The sequence below is a fragment of the Anastrepha obliqua genome, chromosome 5 (genome assembly GCF_027943255.1).
Source record: "Anastrepha obliqua isolate idAnaObli1 chromosome 5, idAnaObli1_1.0, whole genome shotgun sequence".
NCBI classification, from domain to species: Eukaryota; Metazoa; Arthropoda; class Insecta; order Diptera; family Tephritidae; genus Anastrepha; species Anastrepha obliqua.
The window spans coordinates 65,113,827-65,134,731 of NC_072896.1; the positions used below are offsets into that span (position 1 = coordinate 65,113,827).

Below are 20,905 nucleotides of genomic sequence, written 5' to 3' on the forward strand. Positions count from 1 at the left end.
TTTCCATGAAAAATATTGCAAATATTATAAAACATAAGTGACTTAATTATGTGACCACAAGTGTATGTACATATATATGCATAATCTACATATGCTTGTTCATATAAAGGTTAGTTAGCGAAATTTCGATTCGATTACCCATTCAATTTCAATGGCGACATCCGATTGGATATCTTCAAAATCTTAATTGTCATGTAAACCTGACATTTTATTGTCGGAGAATGCGGTAACAAATATTCAATATTCTATACTGATCGCAGAAAAATGTGGCTCAGGATTCGTGAAATAGTGCGAAAAATGTCAATCTTTATTTTTTACTTAAATATTGATAATTTGGTTAATAATGTCAATAATGACTTAACCGAATACCCTTTTTTGTGCACGCTAAAATTCTTTCATTACATCATCAGCCACTTGCAAAAAAAAAACAATTATAGATGTTTGAGGGGAAGCAGCAAATTACTCAAGGCAACAAATGCGGTAAAACATCAAAGCAAGCACAACGTCATAAATCTAATAAATATTCATAAAACATCATTTTAATTAGTTCGACAAGTATGAGGTATGCGAAATTTGTTACTCAAACTTCAAAGATCGATTGTTGTATGTTGAACGAGAGCTTTCTCTACGACTGGCTTTGCACTGCATATTTAAACGAAAGATATTGATAAAATATGTTTATACACTTCTCGACCATTGTCATTGTTGCAGAGATACTAGAATGTTAAATTGTTTATTGAACACTTTCAAAACCGACTCAGATTTAGGGTCCATGTCAATAGTTCAACAAGCCCCTGGAAATTTAAATAAGGATCAATATTTTCACCGTACCCTCTTTCTCTTTAAAGCTCGATATACGGCATCCAATTTTTTTCCAGATTCGTTGTAGAAAAACTGTAGAGCTGCTATTTTTCTTTCCATATACTCTAAAATAATAATTTCTACGATAGTACATGGGGTCGGTCCTCCTTCAAAAATGTTTTGGTGCTACTCAGCTGTAGTATAGCCAATATTATTCTATGGTAATCTAATGTTGTGGACTGCATTGAGAAAACGACACACAAAACATCTATGGATGCTTTCCATTTCAATTCAACCGGGCTATTCGGGTCATGTTCTTCGATTTCGATGTAACTCAAATATGTTGCTCTCTGGTCAAAATAATGAGACACGTTTTTTTTTTCGCCCGAAAAACATTTTTTTCAAGAGTTATCGGCAATTTTGTTTTTCGGCTCAAATTCGATTTTTTTTAATTATGTAAGAAAAATTTTTTTTTAAATGCCCTTAACTTAGTCAAAAATGAACCGATTTTAATAATTCTGGGTTCAAAATGATCGTAATTACTTACACGAGCGACTTCATCTAGAAACAATTGCAAAAAAGTAGTTGACAATTTTTTATTTAGCAAAAAAGAAAAAAAATTTAAATTTTTTCGAAATTCAATATTTCAAAAAGTGTATTTTTGTTTTTTTTATAACTTTTTTTAAATCAAAAGGACATCACAAACTTTAATTGAGCTGAATGCCTAGTAGCTAAAATGCGTTGTTTTTGAGTAATGAATTTTTGAGTAAAAAACCTGTTTCGCCCTTTTTGTTTTTTGCAAAATAAAAAATTTTCAACTACCTTTATGCAACTGTTTCTACATGAAATCGCTCGTATAAGTAATGACGATCATTTTGAACCCAAAGTTGTTAAAATCGGTTCATTTTTCACTAAGTTATGAGCATTTAAAAAAAAAATTTTCTTATATTATTAAAAAAAAATCGATTTTGAGCCGAAAAACAAAATTGCCGATAAAGCTTGAAAAAAAAATTTTTCGGGCGAACAAAAAAATACGTGTCTCATTATTTTGACCAGAGAGCAACATATTTGAGTTACATCGAAATCGAAGAACATGTCCCGGAATAGCCCTTTTGAATTGAAATGGAAAGAATCTATATAAGAAATTTTTTTTTAATTACTCATAACTTAGTCAAAAATAAGCCGATTTGAATGATTCTGGGTTCAAAATAATCGTAATTACTTACACAAGCGACTTCATGCAGAAACAATTGCAATAAAGAAGTTGAAAATGTTTTATTTTGCAAAAAACAAAAAGTGCGAAACAGGGTTTTTACTCAAAAATTCATTACTCAAAAACAACGCATTTTAGCTACTAGGCATTCAGCTCAGTTAAAGTTTGAGATGTCCTTTTGATTTAAAAAAAGTTATAAAAAAAACAAAAATACACTTTTTGAAATATTGAATTTCGAAAAAATTTAAATTTTTTTTCTTTTTTGCTAAATAAAAAATTGTCAACTACTTTTTTGCAATTGTTTCTAGATGAAGTCGCTCGTGTAAGTAATTACGATCATTTTGAACCCAGAATTATTAAAATCGGTTCATTTTTGACTAAGTTATGGGCATTTAAAAAAAATTTTTTCTTACATAATTAAAAAAAATCGAATTTGAGCCGAAAAACAAAATTGCCGATAACTCTTGAAAAAAATGTTTTTCGGGCGAAAAAAAAAATACGTGTCTCATTATTTTGACCAGAGAGCAACATATTTGAGTTACATCGAAATCGAAGAACATGACCCGAATAGCCCGGTTGAATTGAAATGGAAAGCATCTATGGAAAGTATTCAACGTCTTGGTGCACTCTGCACTCCTGGGGCAATTAAAACTACTCCTACGGCTTGAAAGAATATTCAACCTACCACCGATTGACATTGCGGCAGAAGGTATAACAGATAGATCTGCCGCAAGACTTAACGCCACAGGTGAATTTACCTGCAAAATATTCGGGCATAGCTCAATAGGTACGAGTTATCGAACCAATACGGACTATGTGACTCCGAAATACAATTGGGTGAAGAGATTCCGAACAACAATAGAAGAAGAGGGGTGAAAAAGAGGTATGAAACCTATCTTAAATACGCATTATATTTTTATTGACGGCTCCAAAATGATGGACGGAGATTTATCACGCAGAGCTGGACATCAGGCGGCCAATTAAGCTCCCTGACCATTGCAGTATTTTTCAAGCACAAGTCTTTGCCGTAGGAAAGGCTGCAGAAATAACACTAGCAAGGACATCGAGCAACACCAACATAAATACAGGGTGGGCCATATAGCGTTTGCTTTTTGAACTACCTATTTTTTTCAGAATGGTAACACAAATGACATGTCAAATGTGTTCATAATTTACTTAAAGGTTTGACATTTACGAAATGGGACGTTATACGCTTGAACAAACTTGGGAAATATTGTAAACCTATTTCCAAAGTGGTGAGCCCTCTTCTTCTTTTCTGATTTTCACATCGGTTGCTATGTCAATAAGCAAAATTGTCGAATTTGGGGCTCAGAAAATCCACACGTTACTGTAGAGAAGCAAATGCATCCACAACGAGTCACTGTTTGGTGCGGTTTTTGGTCTGGCTGCATCATCGGGCCATTTTTTTTTTTTCGAAAATGAGCGAGGAGGCGCGGTTACAATAAATGGCGAGCGTTACCGTGACATACTCAACCAGTTGCTTTTAAAAATTAAAGAGGATGACATGGACGACATTTGGTTTCAACAGGACGGTGGATCTTGTCACACTGCCAAAGTTACACTCGATCTTTTGGCTACCGTTTTTGAATTCCGATATCAATTGGCCGTAAGCCAGTCGTGGCAGTTATTTGAACGATATTATTTTTCATTCATAAATGACAATGTTCAATCTTCAAAATAAAAAAAAAGTTTGAAAAAATATTGATTAGTTTTTTTTTTATAGCTGATTCAAAAAGCAAATTTTACATGGCCCACCCTATATATACGTTGACAGTCAAGCGGCAATAAACTCATATGAAATTTCATCTAAAAACGTTCTTAGGACCAGGGAGGCCATAGAGAGATTAGCCGCAAATAGACGGTTACACATCTATTGGGAACCCGGACATAAGAGCATTGCAGGAAACGAAATTTTAGATGAGATTGCCAAAAGCGCTGTTTACATACAATTCGAACAAGAAAACGACATACATACCTTTAACGACCTTTAAATACGGTATACAATGACACCGCTGCGGACATTAAAACAGGGATAGACAGGAGGCGCAACAATCAAGCCACTTGCCAAACCGCAGGCTTATTACACTACCTACTAAAAGGAAACGTGAGAGTCAATCTCCATCTGGTACCATTAAGGACCAATAGGTCTATGTGATGGCTTTCAGCCAGCCAGGTCAATCTAACCTAACCTACAATATAATGATGACAGTTTTTGATGCCAGGATATTGTATTATATTGAATTTTATTTTATTTTTTTTTTCATTTACCGCTGAAAAAATTACCAAACTATGTTTATTTCTCCACCGCTACTGTAGTCAATCTCGTTAACTGTAGACAACCCCCATGTTGCAAAGCCCACACGACCGCCTTACCAGTTCAAATTGCAGAATATTTTTTACGCGGAGCACTACTTCTTTATTTAACAGAACCAAACGCAAGAAAATCTGTTTCTCACGAATAAATGACGTACGCTCAAAGCACTTCATCACCAATTTCGCACGCGCGGAAAGAACGACTACCTGAAAGATTGCAGGAAAGACAAAAATAAAACAGCAAAGAACAAAACGAGTTAAATTCCAGATGCGTCGTAGAAGTCTATCCCGTGCTGTCTATTTCGTATTTTTCCTCAATTTCTCATTAGCTCACTTACTTATACTGTAATCAACATATTTTTATCACTTTGCGCTTTCGTATGGAAATATTCTAATACAAATTTCGACTTCATTTCTTCTTTCGCAGGACAAGAAACTAGGGCAAAAATGCCTGCCGTGTTGTTGCCCCTGTGCTTTGCATACTATCATGTATTTGGCATGAGTCGGCCTGAACAGACCCAGGCCAGCTGTCATTCTTGCGGTATAGCGTACCAGGTATATAGCTCACTGTGGTACAGGCTCAGGAACGAATGAAGGACAGCCAGTCGCAGGCCTCTGCGAGAACTCCAAAGCCGCATCGCAACCAAGCGTCACCACATCAGTTGCTGAACTAAGCGCAGGAAAACATCAAACAGCTGAAGAAATGAATGCTGCATGTCCATTGGCTCTATATTTATTTATGAAACTATAACCTAAATACCACCGTAGTCGAATGGGTTGGTGCGTGACTACCATTCGGAATTCAGAGAGAACGTAGTTTCGAATCTCGGTGAAAGTCCAATATGAAGAAAAAGTTTTTTTCTAAAAGCGGTCTTCGCTCGGCAGGCAATGGCAAACCTCCGAGTGTATTTCAAAAAGCTTACAAAAAGCAACGCAATTTTGGTACCATCTGCCATTGTACCAAAATTTAAAAGGCTATAAAATTTCATATCCGATTTTTTTTATGATTAAAAAAATTGAAATTTTGATAAAAACTCGACAAATTTTTAAATTTTTTGTAAAAGTTTGAAAATTTTTATTTATATCAAATTTGTTATAAAAAAATAGTGAACATAAAAAAGAAAATAACTAAATCTGGTCATATATCGCTTTGCTATTTAGGTGCACACGAATGTACCATATGTATGTACATATACACCATAAAACATTATCGGAACTGGAATTTCTCACATAAATTTCGTACGCAGATTTCAAAAAGTAAACAATTCTCGTATGAAATTATGAAACACATAGCATATAGTCAATACAACAATAATTGCTGAGAAGCAAATGAGATTTTGTGCTTCCGCGAGAATGCTAAAAACCAGAAGCCGAATGTTTATAAAGTCAACTTAGCGCGGGGCAGTTGATTAAAATTTTAGTTGTATGGCAAAAATGAGCAACAAGTCATTCCACCGAAACGTCAATACATTTCTTATCGTATTATAGCAGGTAAGGTTTGTTTGTATATTTATTTTTTGGTATTATACTAAATTTCCTAGATTAAATTGCCATTAGCATCCATCAATTTCCTTTATGCCCAGTGGCATAATAACAACAACCAAAGTCAAGTATGTGTACTCACAACAAAATAAATACCTGTTTATACTCATATATGTATATGTATATTATATATATACGAGGTGTGTTCAAAAAGTACCGCGAATTTTGAATTTTCGCAGGTTACGTATATTCGAATTTCAATTTTTTTGTGGCGATATGTTGGTACTCATGAGTCTTTCTCATGCCGATGCGTTCGGCCATTTTGAATGTTCAGTTAATTGTTGACTTGTCCTCGATTTTTACCTATTTAAAAAGATTGACCAAAGAACCTGTATCAAAGTTTGTGTGAAAAACGAAATTAAGTGCGCGTATGCATTCCGAATGTTGAATGTATCATACGGAGAAGCTACTTTGGACCGAAGCAACGTTTATCGGTGCTACAAAATGTTCTCAGAAGATCGAGAAGATGTGAACGACGGAAAGCGTGCCGGACGCCACGCACTTCTACAACAGACGAAAATTTTGATGAAGTGAAGAAAATGGTATTGGCCAATCGTCGAATCACCGTTGGAGAAGTCGATGAGGACCTAGACATATCGATTGGCTCGTGCCATTCGATTTATTTCAATGATTTGGGCATGAGACGGGTCGTCGGAAAATTCGTACCAAAACTGCTCAATTTCGACCAAAAGCAGCATCGCGTGAACATTGCTAATAAGATGTTGGACTCTGTCCGCGACGACCCAAATTTGCTCCAGAGAGTCATAACTGGTCGTGGGTTTATGCTTATGACGTGGGAAGCAAAGCTCAATCATCTCAATGGAAGCTACCGCACGAACCAAGATCGATAAAAGAGCGCCAAGTTCGGTCGACATAAAAAAAATGATTTTTATTGAAGTGCTTCGAAGATTGAAAAAAACGTTGGCACAAGTGCATATTTCATGGGGATAATTTTTGAAAAAAAAAAACACGAAATTCGCGATACTTTTTGAACACGAGGTGTGTAAGCAACGTCATCATTGCAAGTAGCAAAGCACGAAAACAAAACCTCATAGTCGGTCTGCTTTGTACGGTACCAGGCACCGGCCGACACAAAATGTTTGTTAAAAAAATTGCAAAATCCAAACAGACTGAAAAGTAAGCAGAAAAAACAATTCCGCTTTCAACTCAACTAGTCATACCCCTTACGCGTCAAACGTAGGTGTATTGGACTATTTGTAGGCCAACAGTGGTATTCTCCAATAGAGAGCTAAGGTTGCGTTCGACAGCATGACTAATCTGATAACCGTACCTGTAAATAAATGTAGGAGACTAACACATAAAACCCATCTTAAAGCGAATGCACGTAAAAGATTGATAGATTTTTAAGTAATTAGCAGATTCAAAAGTACAGCTATATATTTATTTATTTATTCCAAACATTCGGAATAAGCTTTCCTGATTGCTTATTTGATTGAATACGATGCGAAATGGCGTATAGGGGCTATTCCAATGACATGGATGTTTGTGTATGTCTGTTTGCAGATAAGACTATCTAGTTCGTATTTAGGATCATTAACGATTTTTAAAATATTAACTAAATTTTATCAAGATTATGCTGAGCAAATGCTCATCTACAGAAAAACTTACCTTTAAGATTTACTTATATGGACGGATAAGTGGCCTTGAACCAATTAATTTGTATTGTGTGAAGGATATATTTATGTAGTAAAGCAAAAAAAATAGTAGAAAAAAAAATTACCCAAGCTTCCAAAACCGTAAAAGCGGCACAAAACTCATTCAAATACGTAATATGTGTGTAGACATAGTGGGCATGTATAAGAAAACTGGATTTATTTATTATATGTATACATGTACATCTTCTTGTTTTACTTAAAGTCTTTAAATTTGCACTCGCTTTGTAGGTAATTTATTATTTGTTGTACATTTATGCATAAAGCATTGAATACTTGCTTTTTGTTCCATTCTATTTTTCCCCTTTTTCCTTTCGATTTCATTACTCATACGAACTTAAGTATTGTTAATTGATGAAATAAAAAAAATAGTTATATATACTATATATATTAATGCAACAATAATATTCGTAAAGGTAGTAATTGCAATTTCTAAGCAACCTGTACGCCGGCAAAGCACCAACAACGCCCAAAGCAAAAACAGCAACACCGGTTTTAGCTCGGCAGCCAGTCCGACATTCTTTCGCTCGCTTACGAGTAGGCGGTTTGTTCTAGCCATTCATCCATACTAAATGTAGCTCGATTCAATTCGTCAGTGTCTCGTTCGCGGAATATGTCAATGTACGATTTCGTCTTCACTGCACACATCAAGAAGTCATCGAAGGTGATTTTACCCTCGCGTGACGTATAACGGCGACCAAGTGCATTTAATACACGATTATTCAGACGGTAGCCGGCCGAATTGAGTGCGTCACGCAATTGGAAACTTTCTATCTCTCCACTATGATTGCGATCGTAGAATTTAAATACTGCTTTCCATTTGGCGATGTCAGAGAGTAGTGATTCGAATTCTTCGAAACCCAAATTTCCGGATTGGTCCTTGTCCATCATCGCCACCATTGACCGGCAAGCATCCTTTGAAAACGTATTTCCATCGATCATAACATCTCGCAGTGAGTGATCAAGTATACGTTTGAGTTCCATCCAATCCACCTCCATATCGCTACCAGCAATACTCTTGAAAAGACGACGTAGATTCTCACGTTGTGGATCCTCTTCCCTTGGCGGCGGTATATTTGGTTTAATCCGATCATCCACATCGCAATAACCAACTGAATCGTCATTCTCATCCATAGTATTCGCCGTCTCAGAAAAGACGCGTATAATGTACTCACCCTCTTCGTTGGGATCAAAGGTTGACGGTATAATTAAGTAATTGCCTGGTGGCAACTTGAAACGAGCGCATATTTCGCGCGTATTAATAAAATGCGGAGAACGCGCAACCGAAGCCCGGTATTTGAAGAAATTTAAGCCTTGTGGCTTGGTCTCCATATCTCGATCGGTTAAGTGGTAAATCGCAAAACCGATGGTTAAGCATTCCATACCACGATTACGTTTCGAACGCCGATTCTTCTGCATTAATGCTACTATAACAGTGCACTTGCCATCATCGTCATCCTCATCGGGGTCGCTTAGAGTGATCACATATTGTGGATTATGCCAAAATGTCTCGAGGAAATTACGGCAGCCACCCGCAGTAACATTCGCCGTCCATTCGCCTTCAAACTTTTTCATCTCCCACTTTCGTTTGCCATTATTCTGTTGTTCTTCGGTCAATGAATCCGGAGACAAATTACAGATCTCAACACGATCAAAATTGTTGAGAAACTCTTGGAATGGCATCCAAAACTCTCCATCTGCATCGAAAGTGAGGCCTAACTCTTGTTTCTGTGATTCAGGTATGTAACGCCATTCCGGAGAATTATCACTAAATGGCCCATTCCATTCTGATTCATTGCCCCATGGATTGCGCAAGCGTATCATTGGCAACTTGCCCTGACGATTTGGCGTATGAATGTCAATCATGCATACTCGCGATATCGAATAGGCATGGCCACGAATTAGGCCTTGCGGAGTTTCAGCCTCAAACACATTTGGATCGGGTTCCAATGAGCAGCCCATCAATGAATTGCGATTCATTGCTTTGTCGAGAATGTTAAATAGATTTGGTGGTGCTTCTTTCAAGTCGTACCATTCAGTAACACCTCCCGTGAAGTCTTCCATAGCTTCACAAGTAGTACCGCCTTTGAGAGCTTCATAGGAACCATGTAATTTAGCATATGCTTTTTCTAACAATGCGCTCCAGAATTCGTTGCGCTCGGTGGAGTGCATATATATTAGCTCTCCCCGGTATGTGGGCAGCCGATCGTCAACTACGACTTCCACCCAATCACCGTACTGCCAGAAACAGAAATGAAATATACCAGCATAATTTTCCTCAAAATTTTGATCAGGCGGTACAACATGAAAGAATAAGTTCGGATCCGAAGTCAAATTTGCCGCCGCTGCTATTAGCCAACAGTCACCCAATTCACCTTGCTGCACATCGAAACGTGAATAACCATCAACAAAGAACTGAGGATCATCGGCAATTTCATGTGGACGCAACCATTCAATGTACCGATCGGGGCGACGTGAAAACATCAGTGAATCATTATTCGCTGGAAACGCTGGGTCTTCAAAAAGAGTGCCATTGTCTAAGCAACTGCTGCGTAGTGTTGCATATGGTATGTGTGAATCATCTTGTGAACGTATTTCACGTGTCTTCTCCTTCATCCAAAACATATTCTCACTCTCAGGCACCTTCACAGCTGAGAAAGGTATCTCTGGCACACCCACAGAGGGCTCCTCGTCCGGTGATGGCAGCTTTTCATTCGCTGATTCACTAACAATACAACCACCACCACCACCGTACGTTGGCATTGCACCATCTGGCAGCGTTGGTATTGTCGGATAGAGGCTGGATGGCGATGTTGGCGGTGGCACACTATATGGCAATGGCATTCCACTTGGCATCGATGGGTATGGCAGCGCTGGCGCCGCAGATGACGGATATGGTGCCATAGGGTATGGCGCAAATGGTTGTGGCATGCCAGTGGGGTAGGGCACATTTTGTGAAGGTTGCGGGCCTAACGTCGGATACAGCGATTGTCGTGAAGGATATGGTGCAGCAGATGATGGTGGATATGGCGCCGGAGATGATGGCGGATACGGTGTTGAACTTGGAAAACCCGGCATCTGTGTTGGTGGCTTCGGCATGCCATAACTCAGACTAGCTGCGTATGGATCTGGTGGTGCAGTTGGATACGGCAGCGCCGGATACAGCCCAGTCTTTGGTGGTTCACCATCACTTTGTTCATTCTTACTATAGCCCAAAGCAGCTAAATTTACTAAACCAATTCCAGTGGAATGGTAATTCTTTGGAAAATAGTTTCTTGGATCGTACATTTTACAATTTTTGTATATATTTAACTATATTTCTTATATTTCCTTTAAATTTGACACTGTCGATTATATCGAAATTCACTGGCACAAACGTTTCAACTCATCAACTGCTTCCATACACTAATTTCAACGCACACAACGATTAGGCAGCAGAACTGGTGCTGGCTGAGGTTAGAGAGTTGCTAACTGGCTGGTCGTGTTAACACAGTGTTGCATTGCATGAGCGAACTTTTATGTACGTACATAGTATCAAAGTACGAGGGCGGTTCAATAAGTACGTGACTTTTTGTATTTCTCACCTCTTTACTGAAAAAGAAATACTGCTCCTCCCAACAGGCATCTGTCAATTGACTGCTGTCAAAATTTGAACGTGCTGCGTCAGTTAGTTTGTGTTTTACAGCTACCTTTATCAGACTACCCAGTAATTTGGGGAGAAAATGAAAAAATCTGAATTTCGTGTGCTTATTAAGCCGATTCACCCTTAGAAACCCACTGTGTCGACTGTTGTTTGGTATCTGGTGCGTGGTAATGGATCCATGTTTCGTCCACGGTTACAAAACGACGCAAAAAATCCTCCATATTGCGATTAAACATCGCCAAACTTTCCTGTGAAGTTGTTACACGATTGCGTTTGTGGTCGACTGTGAATTACTGGGTAGTCTGATAAAGGTAGCTGTAAAACACAAACTAACTGACGCAGCACGTTCAAATTTTGACAGGAGTCAACTGACAGATGCCTGTTGACAGGAGCAGCGTTTCTTTTTCAGTAAAGAGGTCGGAAATACAAAAAGTTACGGACTTATTGACTCGCCCTCGTATATTCAAAGAATTGAAAAATACAAGCGAACAAAGAGTATTTCCATATTACTTTTTACTTTTTGCTTCACTGGTTATTTTTTGTTTTTCTTTTTTCCTTATTTTCTCTATTCATTCGTTTGGTACGTCGCATTGATGGCGAGTACTTGCGCAGTGTTAGAAAATGCATTAGTGTTGTAGGGCAGCAGCTAATAGGGGTTTCGATGCATAGAGTTTTATTGCATATAATAAAAATATATATATTAAATATAATAATTTTTTATAAGAATCCAAGTTTTCGCACACTCAGCTAAACAACTATCAGCCTCACTTTTTGTAGAGGCTATAAAATGTCACACATTCGCCTGGTCAGAGTGAAACATTTTGAGAACACTCAACCCCATGAATATGCTGCGAAAAGAACAAGAAAATTATATAGCCCTGGCGCTGAGCAACATAAAGGCAACATCATTACAAGAAAATAAAACGCTATAAGTTTGTTGAAGATAAACGACGAATACTAGAGAAAACAATGGATTTGGTGAGGAGGTTAAAAGACATGCCTTTTAAGTTTTGTTTAGTCTCCATCAAAAGTTTTTTTAACATCCACAAAAACAATACTATTTTTAAATAATAATAGTTTTTAAAAGTGAATTAACACTAATATAATATATTTTTAATAGTCGTATTTATTTTAATTTATATATGTATATATTTATATATATTTTAATTATATTTTAATTTCCATTTCCGAATGGAAATGTTAATAAATGGAACAAAAAATGAATATAGTAGCTTATGGTTGTGGAATACGCAATTATACAATATATAATAATACACAAATATCATTTAGTAAATAAAAATGCCATTGCAACCCTGTGTCTTGAACTAAATTAAACTGAACACAAATGTAACATGTGAGTAAAATGTTTCTCTCGTTTTATGCTCTTGGGACTATTTGTTGCTGGTTAGCTGGCTGAAATTTTCAGGTTATTGCTTGTGTACATGTTGTTTATAATAAAGAGAAAAGTGTGACTCACTGAGAATGCCGGGCCAACGAATAATTTAACTTTCGTATGTAGTTGTATTTTGTAGATATATGTACTATATATTGTTAGTATGTGCGCATATGTATGAATATACATATGTATATAAATACGAGTTTCCCACTTAAGAGAGCAGCAGCAAACATATGGAAGCATATAAAACACCAGCTGAGTTTTAATATAATAGAAAAGAATTGCAAAACAACGCAATTCTTTTGATGCGATAAAAATGGCGATTTGTTAATAGATATGGGTGTGGGGCATTCCCAACAAAAAAATGCATAGTATAACAATGAATGAATGCATTTTAATGAAGTAAAAAATTAATTTATATACATTTTTTCTATACAAATATGCATACATACATATGTATATCTACTTCGTATATAGTACATATAGCTCATTTACTGCAAGAATGCCATAATAAGACTTTTTTTTAGATACAAAAGAAAACTCATGGCGGCATTACTGAATGGTATCTCATTATATGAGAATTTTGTTTTGATCTTACTTAGGGGGACATGGTAAATTAAAGATTGTGAAGCCATTTTTCCGTATGCCGATGATATTGACATTATCGGCCTTAACAACCGGGCTGTTAGTTCTGTCTTCTCCAAACTGGATAAAGAGGCAAAGCGAATGGCTCTGGTGGTGAACGAGGACAAATCGAAGTACCTCCTGTCATCAAACAAACAGTCGGTGCACTCGCTGAACAAAAATAACACTCTACAAGGCTCCCATCATGTCCGTCCTAACATATGGTGCAGAAACGTGGACGATGGCAACATCCAATGAAGCGACGCTGAGAGTGTTTGAGAGAAAGATTCTGCGTAAGATTTTTGGACCAAAATGCTTTGCCCCTTTTGCTAGGGCTAGGTAAGCTCCAATACAAACTCGTCAACTTCTTCAAGATTTATACTATAAATGCCACGGTTTTAAAGTATTTTTTAACAATAGAACTTTGCTATATGGGAAATCCCCATTTTTTTTAATAGATACCAATAGTAATATAATATATTACCAAATTGTATATTATATTACTATTGGTTTTTTTATATATTTTTTATTTTTGATGCAATCATTTACAACGCCATATTTGATTTGACGTAAATTTCAAAAATAGTGGGACACATTTGTAAAAGCCGTATCGAAAGGGTTAAATTAAAATCCTTTACAAAGCCAGAATAATAATATGGAATAAGAAGAATTTCTAACGCTTCAGAAGGAACAGGAAGTCGTGGACAGCTTTCGGAATTTTTTTCGAATATTCCTCAATATGCATGATCTTTACCACCAGCAACCGTGAGTGATAGTTCAATATTTGAAAAGGCACGAGTGACCCGAGAATACCGTGAACGTGTACAAAAAAAGTAAGGTAAAACATTTTTGTTTTTTGTTTTTTTTGCTTTATTTGTAGTGAAAAAAAAAAATGTTTGTACAAAAAAAAACTTTTAAATAACAACAGTATAGCGTTTAATAATTTTTTTCAAATATAAACACGTGTTTACGAAATTTGAGTGTTTGAACGTAATGGGGGAAAAAACCGAAAAATTTACTAAAGAAACATGCACCTAGAATAGTATGAACAGTTATAATTAAAAAGTAAATATAAGTTTATTATATGATACACTGATAAAAAAATTAACTTGAACAAGAGAGAAATTATTGATCCAAGCACATTATTTTGAAGAGTTTTATTTCCTTGAAATAAGGTGAAAAATTCTTAATCCAAGAAATTTTTCTTAGTTCAAATAAATTTTACTTGGTTCAAGTAATTTTTTATTTTATTCAAGAAAATGAAATTCTTCAAAATGATGACCTTGGATCAAGAATTTCTCTCTTGAATCAAATCATTCTTTCTATCAGTGTACGATAAAACAAACACATGTGTTTGTAAAATGCTCATAAAGACGTAAACTTTCATACTCAGGTCAACTGCCCTTCAGCACTCATCCCTTTTTCCACTTCTCGTACTCACGCACGCATCTTCAAAATCATACCTAGGTATTTTCGTGCATACTCTCATGCTCCATCCTTCAATCTCATTCTTTCTCTTTCACACTCATACACTCCGAACACAGTATCTTTCAACTAGGCTTAAAACTACCTGGTGACCTTTGCTTTACACATACACTCTTTATATTTTCGATATTACATGTATATAAATAAGATTTCGTAATGTTGAAAATATTATTTCAAATGTATTGATGACAATTTGAATTACTTTATCTAGAAAACATCAAAAAAAAAAACTAAAAATGCCTCAAAATTGAAAATTGTAAACAAAATTACACACCGTGCGAAAATGTGACTATTGACGAGCAGCTTTTGGGGTTCAGAGGAAAATTCTCAGCTCGACAATCACAAACGCAAATTGGTACATAAGAAATGACAATATTCACCGCGAACTTGGCATAAACACTGAAACAGTAAAAAGAAGCAGCAGTAAGCATATCTTGCGACTATTAGAGCACAAAAATTATGAAATGAGACTGATACCGGAAATGGAACTTCATCCAAGAAGACTAAAGCGCAAAACACCCACAGATGTTGCTCGTACTGTAATATAAATAAAATTATAGAAAACTATGTTATATTAGTAAAATTGTAACTAAATGCCACCAGAGACAATAATGTTCTCTTCCAAAAGTAAGGGACATTTTAATTCCAAGCCCTAACACCAATTACTTATTGTTAATATTAACAGATTGTAATTTATTGTATAATGGGAATAAAAATAAAAAAGAGTACATGTCAATTCCTCCCACCCAAGGCAAAATGTTGACAATTCGAGTTCGTCTGCGACTGGCAATGCGTCTGTTTTCTTTATACAGGGTGCGCCCTCTTTTATGTCGGTATGAAAACATTAAATAACTTTGAAAAAACAAAAAAACAACTGATTTGTATAAGTGAGGTATTTTTATTTGGTTTGGTTATTTACAATTTATTAAAACTATTTTTTTAATACAATATCAATCAATTATTTATTTATTAGCAATCACAAACTGCGATCTTTTTTCTTCGTTTGTCATCCCCTTGTCGAACATTTCGGGTTTTATAGCGTCGATTTCGCGTTGTTTCGGTGTAAAGCGACCCATGGTTGAAATTCTACTGAATCGTATCGAAAACATGTATATTGAAGTCGATCGGTTGGTAAATGACAAAGTTATTCAGCGTTTACCTACCGATATAAAAGATGGCGCACCCTGTAGCTTTTATGGATTTATATGTTTGTGTGTGTGAATTGTCGTAGACGATTTTGTTGTGTCTTGTATGAACTTTTATACCTTTAATAATTTTTAGCTTCTTTGCTGGTGAAACCCAAACAATTGGCTGGTTAGACCATTGTCTCCGTCACCGCGTATAGTTGAAATGAGACCAAGTGTGAAATCAAATTGCTATGATTGTGTGGGCGCAGAACACGTACAAAAGCGCTAAATAGTGGGAGAGACAAAAGTGTGGACCGACAAGCAATGGGTTGCCACAAAAGTGTGCTGCCATAGTTGGCAGCGTGTGGTATATGTTTGTGTGTATGTACAGATAAAAGAATCGCCGTATTATTTAAATGTGCATATCTTTATATTATGTGCAAAATACTATTATATGTGATGCGGCCGCCGTAGCCGAATTCACAGAGAGAACTTCGGTAAAACACCAAAATTAAGAAAAACATTTTTCTAATAGCGGTCGCCCCTCGGCAGGCAATGGAAAACCTCCGAGATTTCTGCCATGAAAAAGCTCCTCATAAGAATATCTGCCGTTCGGAGTCGGCTTGAAACTGTAGTTCCCTTCATTTGTGGAACAACATCAATACGCAAACCACAAATAGGAGCAGGGACCTCGGCCAAACACCCAAAAAGGGTGTACGAGCTAATTATATATATATATATACAGTAGGTTCTGTTTTTATGCGGTAGATACGTTCCGCAAGAAACAGCATAAAAAAAACAGCATAAAAAAAAACAGCATAAAAAAAGCTACCAGTTCTATAGTAAAACTATAGATACGTTTCAAATGCTAAAACCGCATAAATCTGAAATAATGTAATAAAATCGCATAAAAAAGGGCACTAGTCCCATATTATAACTATAGATACGTTCCATAGACCGCGTGAATCTGAAATAATTAAATAAAATCGCATAAACAAAATGTTGTATTTTTGAAAATTATATCTTTATTTAAGAAACGTCAGAATCGAAAAATAAATTTAAGTCAGAAATAGAATCAGACAATACCCACATGTTGCGCGTTCGTTTAGGATTTGGCGTAAAATCACTTTCGTCACTTGAGGAAATGTACACGTCTGATCTAGATAGTTATGCAGGCGGTTCCATACTTGTAGGGTTAGCATTTCTGATGTAATCTGTGATGAGTTTTTGCTTAGCTGGTTTAGAATCTTGTTTATATGTACAATTCCCGATAAGTCGACATGCATTTTGTAATTTAAAAAAAAACCGCACTATTTCAAAACCGCATAAAAAAAGCCGCATAAAAACAGAACCTACTGTATATAAATATATATATGTAAGGCATATATATAAATGCCACCATATCAGTGTGCATTCCGTATGACGTTTTTGAATAAGAACAAAGATATAATTATTTTACGTTTGCTTGGACAATAGATGTGTTAAATTATTCAACACGCTATTCGAATTCACTCACTGTATCGCTTCCTCATGCCTTTTTTCTTACTTGTAGAATATTTTAGCAACGTACTAATTCTATTATACAACATAGGTACCATGTATATGTAGTACATTCAGACGCCTCAGCAATTAGTAATCACAACTTTGATTATTTTGAGGTCCTAATTGTAACCTTGTATCTCCTTTTCTGTGGTGGTAGAAAGTTTACATCCTTCTGAATCATGGAGTAAACTTTTGTATGGAGATACATTTATATAAAGTCATTAGAACTTGAATTCTTAGTTAGAAAGTTATAGCAGACAGAACATATTTTGCCCACGTTACGTTGAAAAGTAAGCCTTTGAGTAAGAAAACGAGAATGAAAATATATAAAAAACTAATTCGACCAGTGGCAACGTATGAAGGCGAAACGTTGACATTGAAAGAACAATTAAAGAATTAAGTATATTGGAAAGAATAATACTGAGGAGAATACTACGTCCAGTACGAAAAGAGCACGGGATATAACAGCGAGCTAGAGGAATTCTTACAAGGGGAAAAAGTTATGTGGTTTGCCAATTCTCAGCGCATCCGATGGCTAGGACACGTTCGCAGAATGCTAGATGAAAGGATATTTCGTACAGTTCCAGATGTGGGCATGCTTGGTGAAACGCGAAGAGGACGGCCGTGGAAGCGATGGCTAGACGTAGAGGACGACCTAAGAAGCATAGGAGTGACCAACTATCGTAGTCTGGCTATGGACCGAAACTCATGGAGAAGAATTGTGGAGGTAACTAAGGATTAAAACGAACTTTAGTGCATTGAATGATGATGATTATTTCCGGTGTTAATGCTGATTCCTAAATAAACATCAGCAATCGTATGCTCTTATAGTCCCTTGGGGGAACCTGTTATCCCTATAGAGCGCGTCCCCGGGGGTGGTTAGGGGAACGCCTCCCAGATATGGAAGGTAGGAGAGTAGGTTTCCCGCGAACCACACTGGTCGAAGACGTAAACTTCGTTAAAAAAAACTCCCTCAACCCAAGGGGTGATGCGACCCGTGTCTATTGGGTGGGTTTGGCAGCCGGGGGACTAAATAAGCCTGTTTTCGAACGGAGCCCTCCTGATATCAAGCCGCCTCAGGTTGTAACGGTGGCCTTGCCATGGTATGGGGCGCTGCCATGGTCGACCAGATATTTCCCTTAATCCTCTTTGGTCACCGCGCATGGCGACATGCGCAGCTCCCTTAGCGGGGCAGGTGACCGTACGAGCCAGATGAAATGCTCAAACAAAAAAATAACAATTCGTATGACGGGAAAACAAACACGAAACAAATGGACAAAATGACTGGAAAACATACGGACGCATCGACAGCACGGACTTATATTATAAAAAAACGAACACGCGCACAAAACCACAGGACAAGCAAACAGATAGACAGGAGAAAGAGACGGACGCACTTAAAAAACAGCCAGAAAAATGGACAAAACGTACGAGCACGGACGAACTGAGGATGACTGGGTCACCCTCAGAGGATGAGCTCTTGGCCTCCAGCCAAGAAACAGTTGAGGGCAAAGCTGTGAGCCACAGTACATCCGCTAAAGCCATGGGGCAAAAGCGTGGTAATAAAGGTCCCTCGAGGTATAAACTCTACCAGAGGTCTCTCGCTATCCCTGGCAGGATTCGAAAAAACGAGGCCGAAGGTAAAGTTCCTCCCAAAGATGAGACCGACAAGGCAAGATGTCAAAAGGTAGCATTATATAAAGAAACTTAAAGACAAAAAGACACCGGGATATGACCAAATAAACGGAAAAATACTAAAGGAGCTACCCGATACTATAATAAACTACACACGAAATAATTAGACTACAAAACTTTCTAAAAGCATGGAAAGTTGCACAAGTTATAGCGATCCCCAAGCCAAACAAGAACGCCACTGTTGCAAGCTCGTATAGACCAATTAGCTTGCTGCCCATCCTCTCCAAATTGCTTGAGAAAATACTGCTTGACAGAATTGACCCGATCCTAAAACAAAAAGAAGCTATCCCCTCACACCAGTTCGGTTTCCGAAAACAACATTCAACTGTGCAACAGATTCACAGAGTATGCATTAGCATAGCATAAAAGAAAATTTAAAATAAATTCCGTATAAGTCCGTGTATGCAATGATTATCATACTATAATTGATCTCATTTATTTTTTATCAACCAAAGGATACGCGTTTGTGTTTTTTCTCGATTATTATATGAATTAATTGCACTTATTCCAGATTTTTTCTGTAAAGATTGATTGCATGTACAAATAAAGTTGTCATGCGAAAGATAACCAGCGAGATGTTAACAATCGCTGGTTAGGAGCGAGTCTGAGATGTTTTGTCCGTTACCAAATATGCTACGCAAATTCCTCGAGATGTTTCAACAATATATCCGGCTCGCCCATTACTGCTTCAAAAATTATCTGCTCTTTAATCGCTCAATTGAATGGTTAAGAATGTAATAATAAAAATAAAATGGTTAAAGCAGGTTTAAAACAATGTAAAATAGTCAATGGAAAAAAAATACGAAATTTATGAAACGGAGATTCTTTGCGTAAGGCATTAATTTCATAAACAATTATTAAACCATTAATATACGAGATGTGTTCAAAAAGTGTCGCGAATTTTGTGTTTTTTCAAAAATTATTTATTTATTCATTAATATCTATTCTGCCCCCTTCAAAGTAATCCCCATTAACTATTATGCACTTGTGCCAACGTTTTTTCCAAACTTCGAAGCACTTCAAAAAATCATTTTTTATCTTGTTCAGCTCCTCCTTCGACGGCGTCTTTATCACATCAATCGTAGCATGGTGTCGTCCTTTCATGGGTCTCTTCAGTTTCGGGAACCAGAAAAAGTCACAGGGGGCCAGATCTGGGGAATACGGTGGCTGTGTGTGTCATTAGTGTTTTGTTTTTGGCCAAAAAGTCACGCATAAGCAACGATGTGTGAGCAGGGCGTTATCGTGATGCAAGAACCAATTTTTGTTCTTCCACAAATCCGGGCGTTTCTGGCGGATTGTTTCGCGCAAATTGCGCATAACTTGCAGGTAATATTCCTTATTGACCGTTTTACCCTGTTGCAAGAACTCATGATTTAGAACGCCCCTGCAATCGACCGAACTTGGCGCTCTTTTTTCGGTCTTGGTTCGTGTGATAGCTTCCATTGAGATGATTGAGCTTTGGTTTCCACGTCATAACCATAAACCCACGATTCGTCCCCAGTTATGGCCCTCTGGAGCAAATTTGGGTCGTCGCGGATAGAGTCCAACATCTTATTAGCAATGTTCACGCGATGCTGCTTTTGCTCGAAATTGAGCAGTTTTGGTACGAATTTTGTGGCGACCCGTCTCATACTCAAATCATTGAAAAAAATCGAATGGCACGAGCCAATCGATATGACTAAGTCCACAGAAACTTCTCTACCGTTAATTCGACGATTGGCCAATACCATTTTCTTCACTTCATCAAAATTTTCATCTGTTGTTGAAGTGTTCGGACGTCCGACACGCTTTTCGTCGTTCACATCTTCTCGGCTTTCTGAGAACATTTTG

The 20,905-nt window shown here is 37.0% G+C and overlaps 2 protein-coding genes across 2 annotated transcripts in view; both read right to left on the bottom strand.

The window, feature by feature from the left end:
• LOC129249210 (uncharacterized) overlaps window positions 1-20,905 on the bottom strand; it is an 81,379-nt gene that overhangs the window by 60,039 nt on the left and 435 nt on the right. The gene's annotated exons all lie outside the window — the stretch shown is intronic.
• LOC129249209 (calpain-B) lies at window positions 7,675-11,015 on the bottom strand. The gene has a single exon (XM_054888891.1). It carries the CDS (start codon window positions 10,849-10,851, stop codon window positions 8,095-8,097), a length of 2,757 nt encoding a protein of 918 aa, XP_054744866.1. The 5' UTR covers window positions 10,852-11,015; the 3' UTR covers window positions 7,675-8,094.

Excerpts from the sequence above, each read along its gene's own strand:
- LOC129249209 (XM_054888891.1), bottom strand. The coding sequence starts at position 10,851 with ATGTACGATCCAAGAAACTATTTTCCAAAGAATTACCATTCCACTGGA.